The following is a 13,729-nucleotide window of genomic DNA, read 5'->3' as shown; positions in this document are numbered from 1 at the left end:
ATATTGAAAACTTCAAGATAATGATTAGTTGTGATTTATCACAAAAACATCGTAATAAGAATTAAAGGTCCATGGAGAGAATTAATTCATAGAACATTGTTGACCTTTACTGCCAGTACTTTACTTATACAGTCCAAGACCTGAAAGGATGTAGTTCTTATTCATCATGTTACTGTCTTTTCATTGCTGACATTAGCTTATCCTGAATAAGAACTACATCCTTTCAGGCCTTGGACTGTGACACACTAGTAGTTATACAATAAAAAGTCTACAGATTAAATCCATTAAACTGAACTCTGCTTCCTTTTAAACAGCTAAATAAACTTTATGGATAAGTAATTTACTAAACCGATTTGCCAGCTATTTTCTTCCCATTATTGGTAAGCTAAATACAAAATAAAAGCATGAAATAAGGAGTGATAATGTACTCTAAATGGGGATTTGATGCAATTGCCTGTTGCGCTGAAGAAGATTTATTTGCTTTTTCTTTCCCATTAGCTTTTAGTGTAAGAATAATCCCCATAGGGTTTTTCTAAATGTAGTTTATGTCAAGCGCAAATGGCTGAGAGGGTGTCTTATGAATTTCAGGTTTGATCCTCAGAAGGGCTTCTGGTGCCAGTTGCTTGAAGGAGGGAAGACAAAATGTCTGGGGAAAAGCAAAGGCAGAAGGTATCCAGCGATGGATTTAGAGGTATTACTGTTTAATAAAAGCAGCAACTTAATCCTAATATAAATGTCATGCAATGCTTTCTTAATTTACATCACAGACCTCTGGGAATCCCAGGAAACAGCACGGGAAGATTTTCTAAGTCCTTTCATGCTGAGAGGTATCTCGTGCACCTCAACTGCACATCTGAAAATCAGCGGCAGCAGACTTGCCATTTTTGATCCAAAACATGTGTAACATTTGCTCTGTTACAACGACTCAGACTTCAATAGAATAAACAATGGCACTAGCAAAGCTGTAGGAGTATAATATTCTCAAACTAATTTTATTGAATGGTCCCCAGGTCCCCAAACAGGTAGTGGATCATCATTAATGGGGTAGGTCAGGTTCCCACACTAACCCTCCAGGTGTTTGGCTGTGACACAATATTCACCTCTGCCCCTACCTTGTATTCTGACCTACCCAGTATTTCCAGCATTTCCTTTTTTATACTCCCAGCTAGTGTAGTATTTTGCTTTTGCATTAATATTTTGATGTTAGTTCTAGTTGTTTTCTCTTATTATCATTCATTCTTGGGCTGGGGAATTTGCCTGCGAAGCTGACAGTTATTGGCCATGTCTAGTTGCCCTGAGAAGATAATAATGCCACTATATCACTGCCAGGCTGGGTGAGGATGGCAGGTTTTCTTCCCTAAAGGACAATAGTAAGCAGTTGGATTTTTACTACAACCCAACAGCTTCATGGTCACTTTACACCGGTGACATTTTTATATTTCCAGATGTTTTATTACGCTGAATTCAAATTCCCAAATTGCTCTTTTTTGGATATTTGAACCACGCTTTTGAATGACTTAGTCCAGTAACGTACACTAACTCTGCTACTACCATGCCTCATCACAGGAGATAAAACTGCATCTAATGTAATCAATAATAATGTTATTTTCGCCGTGACAATCCAAGAATAAATAAGCCAGTCTTATTGATCCAGGAACATTGGAATTTCCTTTGATCTTACTGGATTCTAAAGTGTTAACATACTAAAAAAGGAGCAGCCAAAATACCTTGAAGTTGTTCCACTGCTGAGGAGGTCACTGGATGCCTCCAGGTTCCCTTCCGATCTCCCTTTCATTGTAACCCTGCCGGAGAACGAGTTATTTCCTTAAGTTGCCAGTAGGGGGCGCCTATGTCCCTACAAGCATTATCTTGGATCTCCACCAGTGCAGGAAAATGGGAAGGAAGCCAATGGCACTGATCTTGCGAGCTGCAAAGAGTTTAAAACAGAGGAACAGGTGATCCTCTAAAAGGAGGGGTCAAGAAAAGGTGGAAAAAGCAGCTGTTTTCCTCACCTGAACATGGAACCAAAATGAACACCTCCTGAATCCACATTAACATTGCAGTTCCCAATGTCCTGCTACCCCACCACCACCCCCCACCCTACCCCCATCCCAGTGCTGGTATCCCCACTGCAGTTCCTTCCCAAATGACGCACCATCTCATGGGCCAAAGATAGAGCAATTTTGCCTGATCTTCTTGCACAGCAGTTGATCCCACCAATTTCTAGAAACACATTCATACCTCTAAAAATAAAGCAACATCTTCATAGATTGCATTAACGTTCCAGACATTCAGTTTCTGGACAGTGGTGCCTTTAATAGCTTTTCCCATTTTGTTAGTGCTTTATTATTGTGTAAATAAGTCAGTCATGTATTTATACAATTTAGGGCGGCACAGTGCGCGGGTAGCACTGCTGCCTCATAGCACCAGGGACCTGGGCTCAGTTCCCAGCTTGGGTCACTGTCTGTGTGGAGTTTGCACAGTCTGCGTGGGTTCCCTCCGGGTGCTCCAGTTTCCTCTCTCAGTCGAAAGATGTGCAGGTTAGTGGATTGGCCATGTTAAATTGAACCTCAGTGTAAGGGGGATTAGCTAGGGTAAATGCATGGGGTTATGGGAATAGGGCCTGGGTGGGATTGTGGCAGGTGCAGAGTCGATGGGCCAAATGGCCTCCTCCGCAGTGTTAAATTCTATAATTCCAATTCCGAGGTATAAGCTGTGTAGATTTGGATGAGCTGAAACATGAGCTGGTTCTTTTGTTTGAATGATGTGTTTCTTTTTTGTTCTCTTTTCCCCTTTATAGTCTAGAACATTCCTCTCGCGATACTACAAGGACCACAATATTGAACTGTCCAAGCTGTTCTATAGACTGGGTCTGCCACTGCCATCTTGGCTGAGGGAAGAATTGCAAAAAGTGATGAGATAGTTGTTGTTGGAAAGCTGGAAGCAAATAGCAATTGTCCTATGATCGGTCCCGACACACAGCACCCCAACTCCATCTCCTAAGCTAGGAGTGACTGCCAAAAAAAAAGCAACTTTCTACTATACCTCTACAAACAAAGTATTCTTTAATCTTTCCATATGCTGGCATGTGGTAATGTGAAGTTGACAGCAGTCAAGGAAATGTGGGTCAACAGCCTGTGGCTGAGTTATATGTTAAACTGGTGACGTTAAGTCAGGGTTCAGTCTGCACACTCCTCCCACCCCCTCCTCCCTTCCCATCCCCACCCACCTACCCTTCCCCTTTCTGAGGATTGAATTTATTGTAAGGACAGAAAAATGTGACTGTTTTTTTTTGTAAATCAAACCAATGCAGTGCTGGTTAACTGTCTGGTATCTGAAAAAAAATTGCACTATGTTACTTTTACTGCCATGCATTTAAATTAATCCAATGTCATAATCTTGCCATTTTACACTTACGTTTTAAATCACCAGAGTTTCCAATCATTTTGGTTTGGATATTAAGAAATGACAGTTTCAACTGATTACCAACTACCTGCTACATCAGTTGCCCATGAATTAAATATCCTTTCCCGAGGTTTAGTGCTGATGCAACAGTCTCCTCAGAAATGAACCCACTAACTCACATGTGAACACGTCTGAGAGGGAAGTGCGGTTGATTAGCTGACCATCATTAATGAACCTTCATGTCTCATTTGAGAATAGTACTTGGTGATATAGTCATCAATAACAATTGTTCCATCCAAAATAAAATCCCAACAGAAGCGTACAGACAGCACAGAGTAAGAACAATCTTGCATGCTCCTAACAGCTGCTGATAAAATGTCAGTGACTACTTCCTCTGAACCAAATGTAATTGTGCTGGATGACAAGTGTATCCCTCTCTTCCTTTCTCTCTCAGACATACCTAATAACTGAAAGATTGTACAAATAGCTGGTAGTCAATTCATGATGTCTCTTTGCAGAAGAACAGGATGTGAGGTGAGAATTGCAGCAAAGAGAAAGATTTGTGCGCGCTACACTACAGCGTATAGGTTTGGACTGTGGGCGCATATGGTTTATTCAGACCCGGTACAGAAATGAAAAGATATATCTCTTTAGACACCTGTGTGTTGAACTTGATAGTTTTGATGAGGAGTTACTTAGCTGGACCTGATATTGTGAAGTGAAAGCTATTGGAAGTTACTCTTTATCTGCACATGATAAATAGGTGGCAGGCATGCACTGAAGAGTCAGCGTGGGGTCCTCCTTGTTATCATGCAGCTTCCAAGCTGACAAAGCAAAACGTTCTCAGAGTAGGCAACTTGCCAACCTGGAGATAAGATGCTGGGCAGTACAGCCACTCACCAGGGGACCACAGCAGCAGATTAGATGGAAAGTGTACTTTTGATTGAAAACAGAGAATGTGGAGCAGCATGAACTTGCGTGCTGAACCTACTGTGAGTACATAAATTTTAAAATTTGTTGAGGCAAAAAGCTCCCAAGGGACTGCCAGAAAAAAATCTTTGAAAGCTTAATTTGGCTTCACCTGACAGCAGCTATGGATTACATTCAAGATTGCTGGAAATTCACCCCTTTCAATTTGTACTGCCTGTGGTTGGCGGACTAGAACAATAACTGGGTACATTCAAGTGGAGTCTAAATGGTACCATTTGCCCTGATTTCCATGTGTACATGAAACACCTACCTGTTTCTGACCAGCGGAATTTAAGTCCATCTGAAAATTAAGACATCAAAACTGGCAAGTTGAGGTGGACGAGCCCTTACTGCCTTTTGGTTCTGCTGCAGCCAGATGCTTGAGCGAAAATGAAGCAGGAGCAAGATTTTGAAAAAATACCCCATACTTTTTTAAATACTCCTCGAAACATCTTTTCTTAAAGGAAGTTGCAAAACTGCAATTGCAGATAAATGCTGTGATGTTGTTGATCTCCAACCTTTTCCCATTTTGCTGAACAGCTCTTGCAAGCAATAGCATAGACCCTTGTATAAATCTGTGATTGGTGTTTCAAACTGCAGAGTCCTTAACAGATGTGAGCATCTCCAGATCCCTATTACACTCCAAGTATTCCACATGGTTGTTCCAACCTCTTGTTATAATCATAGACTTATAGAATCCCTACAACACAGGAGAAGGCCAATTGATCCATCAAGTCTGCACCAATCCTCTGATAGAATATCTTATCCAGACCCTCTTCCCCGCCTTATCCTGATAACCCCAAGCATTTACCATCGCTAATCCATCTAATCTAACATCTTGGGACACGGAGAGGCGATTCGGCATAGCCAATCCACCTAACCAATAACACAGGGAGAACTACAAAATCCACACAGTCACCCAAGGTTGAAATTGAACCCAGGTCCCTGGCACTGTGAGGCAACAGTGCTAACCACTGTGTCACCATGCCATCCCCACAAGCAGCAAAAAAAAACAACAGCAGTCAGACAGTACATTTCTCCTGTAAATTCCCAGGTATGTGAACTCAGCAGAAACACATCCAAAGATTATTTTAACTTCAAACCCCAGAGATGAAAGTTCCTTTGGTTATCTGCCAGAGAATGTGTATTCTGGAGTAACAAATTCTCAGATATGTAACTGCAGAACAAAACTTGTACAGTTGTATTACCTTTGTGTAGTTATTCTGTTCCTGGTCTATTATAAGCAGATATCAATATGATAAAGCAGTGGTCATAGCCACAGAAATAGTCTACAGCGCTCGAACTAGCTGTAAATCGTGAACTGTAAGCACTGACTGTCATTGTTAAAATGTGGTTTTTTTTGCTTCAGGTATATAATTGATGAATAAGAGATGTCAAATTTTGAATATTAATTCAGTTTGTTGCCCTCAGGTAGATAACGACTAAATTAATCTGGCTCAGTCTCTTAAACAACCTTACAAAATGCAATACTGAATAGCACAGGAAGCAAATCAATTTATATCCTTTTTAATTCACACAAGTATGTTTGGACAGTGGGGAAGTTAGATCTACAAACAATGTTTAAGACATTGATGAGTTAAAAATAGTTTGACCAATAATATTTACCTCATTGAAGTTAGAGGCCCTATTATATGTTTTTTTTTACACCATCCCAACAAGTTTTATATCCGTCACTGCTATAAGTGTGATTTTGCTGACTCATAGTTTTGTTCTGTTGCTATTTAAGATGGTTTTTTGGCAGCGGAGCAAAATTTTGTGATGTAACAATTTAGGCTGTTCAAAGGTGGTGCGCTAAAGTTATCAGAAATGATATTAATGGATAAGATCAATCCAAGGTTCCATAAAGGCAGTCGTAGAGTCAGTGCTGCAACCATTCTAGATCATTTTTATTACTCTTCTCAATATCTCCTGAACCAAAGGGAAAAATGACTGTTACCCAATGCAAACTAATGGATTTTACGTTGGAAACAATTTTAAAAAGTAGGCTATCAGGACAGTCAGAGAGTGGTAATGTCACTTGGCTAGTCACCCAGAGGCCTACATGAATACTCTAGAGATAAGAGTTCAAATCTTACCACCATGATAGCTAATAGCATTTGAATTCAATTGATAAATCTGGAAAAAGAAGACTAATCTCATGAATAATCTATATGTTGTAAAAATCCATTTTGTCTTCACTTATATCCTTCAGAGAAGGCAATCGGTCATCCTTACCTGGTCTGGCCTACGTGTGACTCCAAGTCCACAATGTGGTTGACTTCAATTGTCCTCAAAAATGGTATAGCAAGTTTTAAGTTGTATCATGCACTTTTTTAAAAAAGCATCATGGGAGTATCTACACCACGCGGACTGCAGTTGTTCAAGCTCATCACCACCACCTCAAGGCTAGTTGGGGATTGACACTAAATACTGGCCTTACCAGCAAAGCTCACATTCTAAGAATGAAGGAAAAGTGTCATCTTTGGCCAGTCCTTTGACTATTCCTCCAAGAGAGCATAAACCAAGATGATACCTTCGACTACTTGTTAGTGGAAAAGTTACACTATTGTATAATGGGTTATTTTTTCAAATATGCACTGGGGAGTTTCACCTGCCAACAGGTATTTCAGAATAGCATAGGCACGTTGTATACAACTTTCCAATCTTTGCAACAACAGCTGAGATTCCCCCAAACACCAGAACAAAGTCAGAATCTTGTGCTTTCTCTGGTGGCAAGCTTGAACGTAGAAAGGGTATTTACATAAGCAAGATGGTGGTGTTATCAGATCCTGCCACCTTCCCTGCCAGAATTAAGTTCTGAATAGGAAAATCCATGAGTCAATCTTCCTGAGTCTTGGCCAACTGAGGCCCTTTAGTTGGCAATTAAGGAGCACTTAAAGGTACCATCCCGCCACCACTGGTATTAACCCAGCTGCAGGCCTGTCACCATGTGACTTGCCGGACAGGTAAAACGGTGCTGCCATATTCACTTGATCAAAGGCATTCAATGTTGCTGAGAGCCATCCCCCAGCCCTTGCAATCAACCCACTGCACTCCTCCCCACGAACCCACATTACTTAACTGAGGCCTGGGTTGCTGTGTGATCCTGGGACTCCAGTGCCTGTTCTTCTAAAAGTAACTTTGTCCTCCCCAGTAAAGCTGCTAAACACAAGACCTGCCGGCCTCTATTTAGCTGGCAGCTAGCGGTAGGCAAATCGGTTGGTCCTGGGGTCTTGAACTGAGCTCACCTTTGCCTGATTTGTGTGTGGTTCAGCTCTCCACCTGGCCGGCAAGACCACTGACACATCAGAAAGATTCCGCCCATAGAAACAGCTCCCATAAAATCAGCACATATCAGCACATAAAATCAGCACACAGCAGGATGCCCACAGACTGATATTTACTACCTTAGAAGTAATTTTACTTTCTGTTGCTGCCTACAAACTGAGCCTTCCAACATTCATTCAGCCATTAATTTTTCAGCATTAACCATAATTGTTTGATTTTACTTTGTTGTCTCATTCACATTGAATGAAATACATGGTGGAGAACTTCTCTCGAAATTTGGAAAATGATGATTGATAGTTTTGCTGACTCATGGTAGCAGCTCATGGTAGCAGCAGCTAAAGGGAAACTGTCGATCTTTAGAAAGCACTTCTTAAAAATATGATTTCATGAAGGGGTGAAAATCTAGTAATGATATAGTCAGTCTAAATACATAAATGGTGAGACTTTATGACCTCTGCTGCTGGTGGGATCTTCCAGACGTGACCAAGCTTTTGAAGGGTTTGTCCTACTTTCCAATCTCACCGCTGCCACAACAGGGCTCGAAAATCCTTTCCAAAGCCTTTGTGAATGGCTACTGAGTGAAGGTTCCACAGATGTAATGCCAGCAACAACAGGCAGCATTTTTAAAGCACTTTTGATGTAAAATAAATCTGCATCTTTCTTACCTGAAGCACATAATGTTAATTTTAATATTCCACATTCCCAGTGAGGGCCCATGCTCATTTAAATTGCAGGTTATTGAACTGTTGCACCCTATCACTGACTTGTACTCTTTGAGGGCCAAGCTCTCTACATGGAGTGTAGGGGGTCACAGAAAGAATCACATTGTCCCCACTTACAGGGTTATCAAATGTGATCAATAAATAAATGATGGTGTAACAGCAGTTTTAAAAGTGGACATAGTGTACATCATGTGCATTATTATCTCCCAGTGACCTTTGGTATTAGTTTGGTACACTTTCCAGCATAAATGTGTTTGAATCTGCGTGGGGTGTAAACATTTAATATATTTTGATATGTATTTTTATCCTGATGTGAAGATAGAAAACAATTACAAAGGTAAATTATCAAAATTACTGAAATAATCTACTTGATTTTTGACTCTAATTTCAAGATCTTTCTTGTTACAGCACTTTCTTCAGAGAAAGTAATCTTTTATTAGCAAATGAATAACATCTCTTTGTCTGCAGTTTTGGCTTAAATACTAATCCGTTCATTTTAAACCAGTTTACATATGTACTAATATTAAGTACACATGGCATCCAAATGTGCTAAGTATTTGTCTGAATGCAGAAACAACAGTACTTTGTCAGTTTTGTTCTCAAAATGAAATACTAATAATGTTAAAGTATAAAAGTAGCTCTTTGTTGCAGTAACTATCTTTCTGCAATCTTCCTCAGACAAAACCTGCCCACACCAGCATAATCCTAGGTCATCTGTTGTATTGTGTCTTTAGTGAGGATCTGAGCAACCTCTTTAGACTCGCATGGGACAAATTGCCTTGTTTGGGTTCAAAACATGCCATGCTTGAACTTATAAACTGCTGTTCCATCATCATTTGGCTTTATTCCTTCATATCATATATATTCCAAGCCACCTTTGGCATTTAAGCAAGTACCACTTGAAATTTGTGTTCAACCACATGAAACATATGACATTGAATATCATTTGGAAAAGTATCTTAAATGAGAGCCTTGCCTGCCAACCAAAAATGATACAGTCAAGCATGAGGTAGCATATTTCAGCATTACATGGAAATAATTTGTGTGTGGAATATATATTGGTGAGGACCAAGCATACGAGTCTATGTTTAATTATCATTTGCACCTTTTCCTGCAGATCAAAGAGTTAATATGCGCTGGAGTACCTAGAAACAGGAGTAAACCATTCAGCGCTTTGAGCCTGTCCACCATTCAGTCAGATCAGAGCTAATCTGTATCTCAGCTCCATTAACCCACCCTTGCTCCATAATCCGTGATATGTTTTCCAAACAAAAATCTGCCAATCTTAGTCTTGAAAAATTCAGTTGACCCAGTATGCAAAGCTTTTGGTGGAAAATATTCCAGATTTCCATTGCCCTTTGCATGAAAATATACTTCCTGCTTTCACTCCTAAATTGCCTGACTCTAATTTTTAAACTCTGCCCTTTTGTGCTGGATTTCTCCACCAGAGGAAATACTTTATCTAACTTTCAAATCCATTTACAATTTCAAACGCTTTGACGAGATCAACCTTCAATCTCAAAGAAATACTGACTAGATCTATGCATTAGATAATCTATAAAATACTGGAAATACTTGGCAGGTCAGGTCGCAGATGCAGCCTGACATGCTAAGTATTCCCAGCCTTTCCTACTTTCCCTGAGGTGCAGTGCCCTGAACTGAAAGCCGTATTGCAGATGGGGTCTTACCAACACTCTGTACAACTTAGACATCATTTGCATATTTCCAAATACCCTTTACAATCTGAGAGGAAATCCTGTAAACTTGGACGATTGCTTAAGGAAAATAAAATATTGGGCGGGATTTTCCAGCCCTGCCCATCACCGGGATTGTCCAGTCCCACCGAAACTTGTTGGACTTGGCTGGCCCACTATATCCTCTGCTGTGGGTCCTGCCACTACAGAGCCAGAAAATCCCAGCCATTATTACTCTTTTCATCGACAAATTTTGGTGCAAAAACAGTTGTTGGAAGGGTAGGTTTGGAAATATGTGGTAAATCAGGGCGTTTCAATTCAGCGGCCCCCAGACTGTGTTTCTGAACTAATTGTAGGCAAGGAAGAGAGATAATATGACATACAAATCTCCAGTCTTGAGACTCTGAAGAAGAATGGATTACAGTAGGAAGACTGACTAATGTTTCCTGAGGATGGATTCCCCAATTTGCCACTCCTCATAGGGAACAGCAATTGTGTGGAGTCTCCTGAGATGCAATTCTTGCATTAAAATCCATATTACATATGTTCCTGCTGCACAAGATAGGAACATTGATATTGCTGAGAATTCACTGCTAAGTATTATCCTAATGTCCAATATTGTGTTAATGTTTTGCAAAACATTGATACTTTTTCTATGATTGATTTTCTCAGGAGCTGACTTATATTTTTTTAAATGTAGCAAATTTGGCTCCTGCGATATGTCGCAATGTTAAAATTGTTGTAGGAATAGAAAAAGTACAGGACAACTTTTTTGGGGTGTTTTTTGTAACAGATCAGTGTCACACTGCGCTGGTTCAGTTAGTTTTATTGTTACTAATGGTTTAGCAGCACCAATATTGGTACCAACATGGAACTGTGAAGTAGTTAGCAAGCAATGAACAGAGGAGTCAAACGTACAAGTGGCTGTGACAGTAATAAAATGAGAAATAGCATTATTTGATAAGGAAGTGGATCTCCACTACAATTCATAGGTTTCCATTCTAACTCTGATATCGGTACATTAATATTGAGTAAAAGTCCATGTGTTTAATCACCTTGTGCATTCCATTGTATTGCATATATGACTTGCTACAGGACACCTAAGTGGAAGTTGTCTTCAATTGATCTCAAAAGCAGTTAGAGATGTTGTGATAATTTATTTTTTGTGACAATTGTGCATTTTATTTATATTTAGTTCGATCTTTTTCTCTATCCCTTTCCAACCCAGCATTATTTTAATCTGAAATAAACACAAATAAGGCTCCAAATGATTTTGCATTGTAAACAGCTTTCTACAGCTCCTTGTATCTTATTCCATTGCTGTCATTTATTAAAATTAAAACCATATGAGCATAATTGTTGAATTTTACATCAGACAAATTAATTTATTAGCTTTTTTTCTCCTAAACTTACATCCTAAATTTTACACTTTGCCATGTCTTTCTTTTGGTTAAACCTTCTAGTTTTGAACTTCAATGCCCTTTCAAGACAGTTAGATATTCTGGCAGAAGATCTGATATACACAAATGTGCTGTATATAAAAATATATAATTGCAGACATGTCTGTGTGCTGGAGGAGTTGGGATCAAAAATTGTACTATTGAGACCATCAGTGTAGCGCAAATAGGTGTGTATGTACATTAGACTATCTGGAAGTTAATTCTGGTAATCTATTGGTTTGTGTGCAACAGTTTAATAACTTGTATCTAGTTTGATGATAAACAGCCTGTGTAAAATAAATAAATCAACTGTTTCATTTGATTCATTGCTTCTTATTTTTTTCCTTTAACTCTGGAAAAATTTTGCATTGAATGTGGTTCAGATTACAGTAACTTTTCACGTTGTATTCACATTGGAAGGTAAAATCGCTATAGCCCCAGATAACAATAGACTGCCTTCCCCTTTGCTGACTGACTGGTGCTGATTTAACCTGAGGTTCACCACACTTCAGGTGAGGGGTAAAGTTGAGAGGGCTTATATTATTTGATTGCCTAGTGTTGAACTACTAAGTAGATCTCTCCTTTCATGGGTTAATTCTATAAGTCATTGAACTATACAGAGTAAAAAGTTTTTTAAAAATGTTTATTTATTAGCATCACAAGTAGGCCTACATCAACATTGCAGTGAAGTTACTGTGAAAATCCCTTAGTCGCAACACTCTGGCACCTGTTTGGGTACACTGAGGAAGAATTTGACATGGGCAATGCACCTAATCAGCACACCTTTTGGACTGTGGGATGAAACTGGAGCACCCGGAGAAAACCCATGCAGATACAGGGAGAACCTACAGACTCTGCACAGACAGGAATTGAACCTGGATCCTTGGCGCTGTGAGGCAAAGTGCTAACCACTGTCCTATAGTGCTGCCCCATAAGGTTTAATCACTAATCTCAGCAATCCTTGGATCAGGAGACAAAAATCAGTCCAGGTTCCCAAGGATGTCCCTTCCATGTTTGTGGTCAACTTGGTAACATTAACATTAGGTTCATCTGTTAGGTCTTATGCAGTTAACCAAATAGGCAAAGGGAGGTTAGAGCAGACTAAACTAAGAGAGGACAGAAATGGCTAGAATAAACCAAGCTTTAAAAATGGTGGTAGAAATAAAATGAGAGGAGCTGCTATTAAAATTGATTTAAACTGTCTGTACACCAATTAAACAGGCACTAGAAGCAACAATACGCTGTAAAGGGGAAGACAGAGCAGGGTTACTGAGACATGATAACAATAGTTAAAACGTTTAGCATATTTAGAAAAGATAAAGAAATAAGAGGTGGAGTAACTATTTTTTGGAGATCACATACTGACAATAAAGAAAACAATTACAATCCTATTATAAGTAAAACAAACAGAATCCAGGTAGAAAGAGATAAACAATAATAAAGGATCAATCACTTTGAAAGGGGTCATTCACAAACCACCTAATAATGGAAGGGAAATGAAGGAAAGTACACAAATAATTTAGGGGAATGAGTAAAAGTATAATAATCATGAGAGATTTCAACTACCCTGAAATTAACTGGTCAGAAGGAGTAGTTGAAAGAATGGAATTCTTACATGTGTATGAGACACCTTTCCAATGTAGTATGTAAGAAATCTAACAAGAGAGGATTTAGTACTGAACCCAACAATCAGGGATAGACCAGAACAAGTCAGAGAAAGGTCGAGACAGAAATGCTCATAATATAAAGTGTCTTAAGATAATTCAAAGAATATAATAAAGGGTAATAAATTGGAGAAAGGTGATTTTGAGGACCTGTGAGCAGAACTTGAGTAAACAAAATGGACAGAAGTATTAGCAAACAATGACATGGAACAGCAATAGGAAAATATGTAAAGCGGAGCTCAACAACATCCAGTAGAATATATGTTCTGCTAAAAAGTAGAACATATTAAACACTAATGAGTACAGGCAAATGCGGACTTAAGAAAAAAACAAGGGTAAACATGAGGGACACATTAAGCACATGAACAAGAAGGGAAAGCGTGACAAGGAAGAGTGCAAAGCAATAAGGAGGGGAGTCAAAAATGCAATTAAAAAGAAAAAGAGAACTATCAAAATCAAATTATTGAGGAACATAAAAAGGTGAAATATTCTACTGGCATAGAAATAAAAATCAGGCTGAAGATTAAGGTCACAAGGACAGAAGTGAA

General features: G+C 39.2%; 1 protein-coding gene across 7 annotated transcripts in view; it reads left to right on the top strand.

Moving 5' to 3' along the window:
• The window catches only part of ndst3 (N-deacetylase/N-sulfotransferase (heparan glucosaminyl) 3), a 765,674-nt gene extending 753,835 nt beyond the window's left edge, over positions 1 to 11,839 (top strand). For 6 of the 7 annotated variants that reach the window (XM_080191467.1, XM_080191474.1, XM_080191449.1 and 3 more), the window contains 2 exons: positions 589 to 691; positions 2,801 to 11,839. In XM_080191467.1, the coding sequence (XP_080047593.1) occupies positions 589 to 691; positions 2,801 to 2,923 (226 nt within the window). In that variant the 3' untranslated portion in view covers positions 2,924 to 11,839. The remainder of the gene's footprint in view (positions 1 to 588; positions 692 to 2,800) is intronic. The other variant, XM_080191492.1, reaches the window with a different exon arrangement.
• Positions 11,840 to 13,729: the final 1,890 nt, after the last annotated feature.

This window comes from Carcharhinus amblyrhynchos, chromosome 1, assembly GCF_965287045.1.
Source record: "Carcharhinus amblyrhynchos chromosome 1, sCarAmb.v2.hapA, whole genome shotgun sequence".
In the NCBI taxonomy this organism is placed as follows: Eukaryota; Metazoa; Chordata; class Chondrichthyes; order Carcharhiniformes; family Carcharhinidae; genus Carcharhinus; species Carcharhinus amblyrhynchos.
Note: the sequence above shows the minus strand (reverse complement) of the source record. Positions and strands in the feature narration are given on the sequence as shown.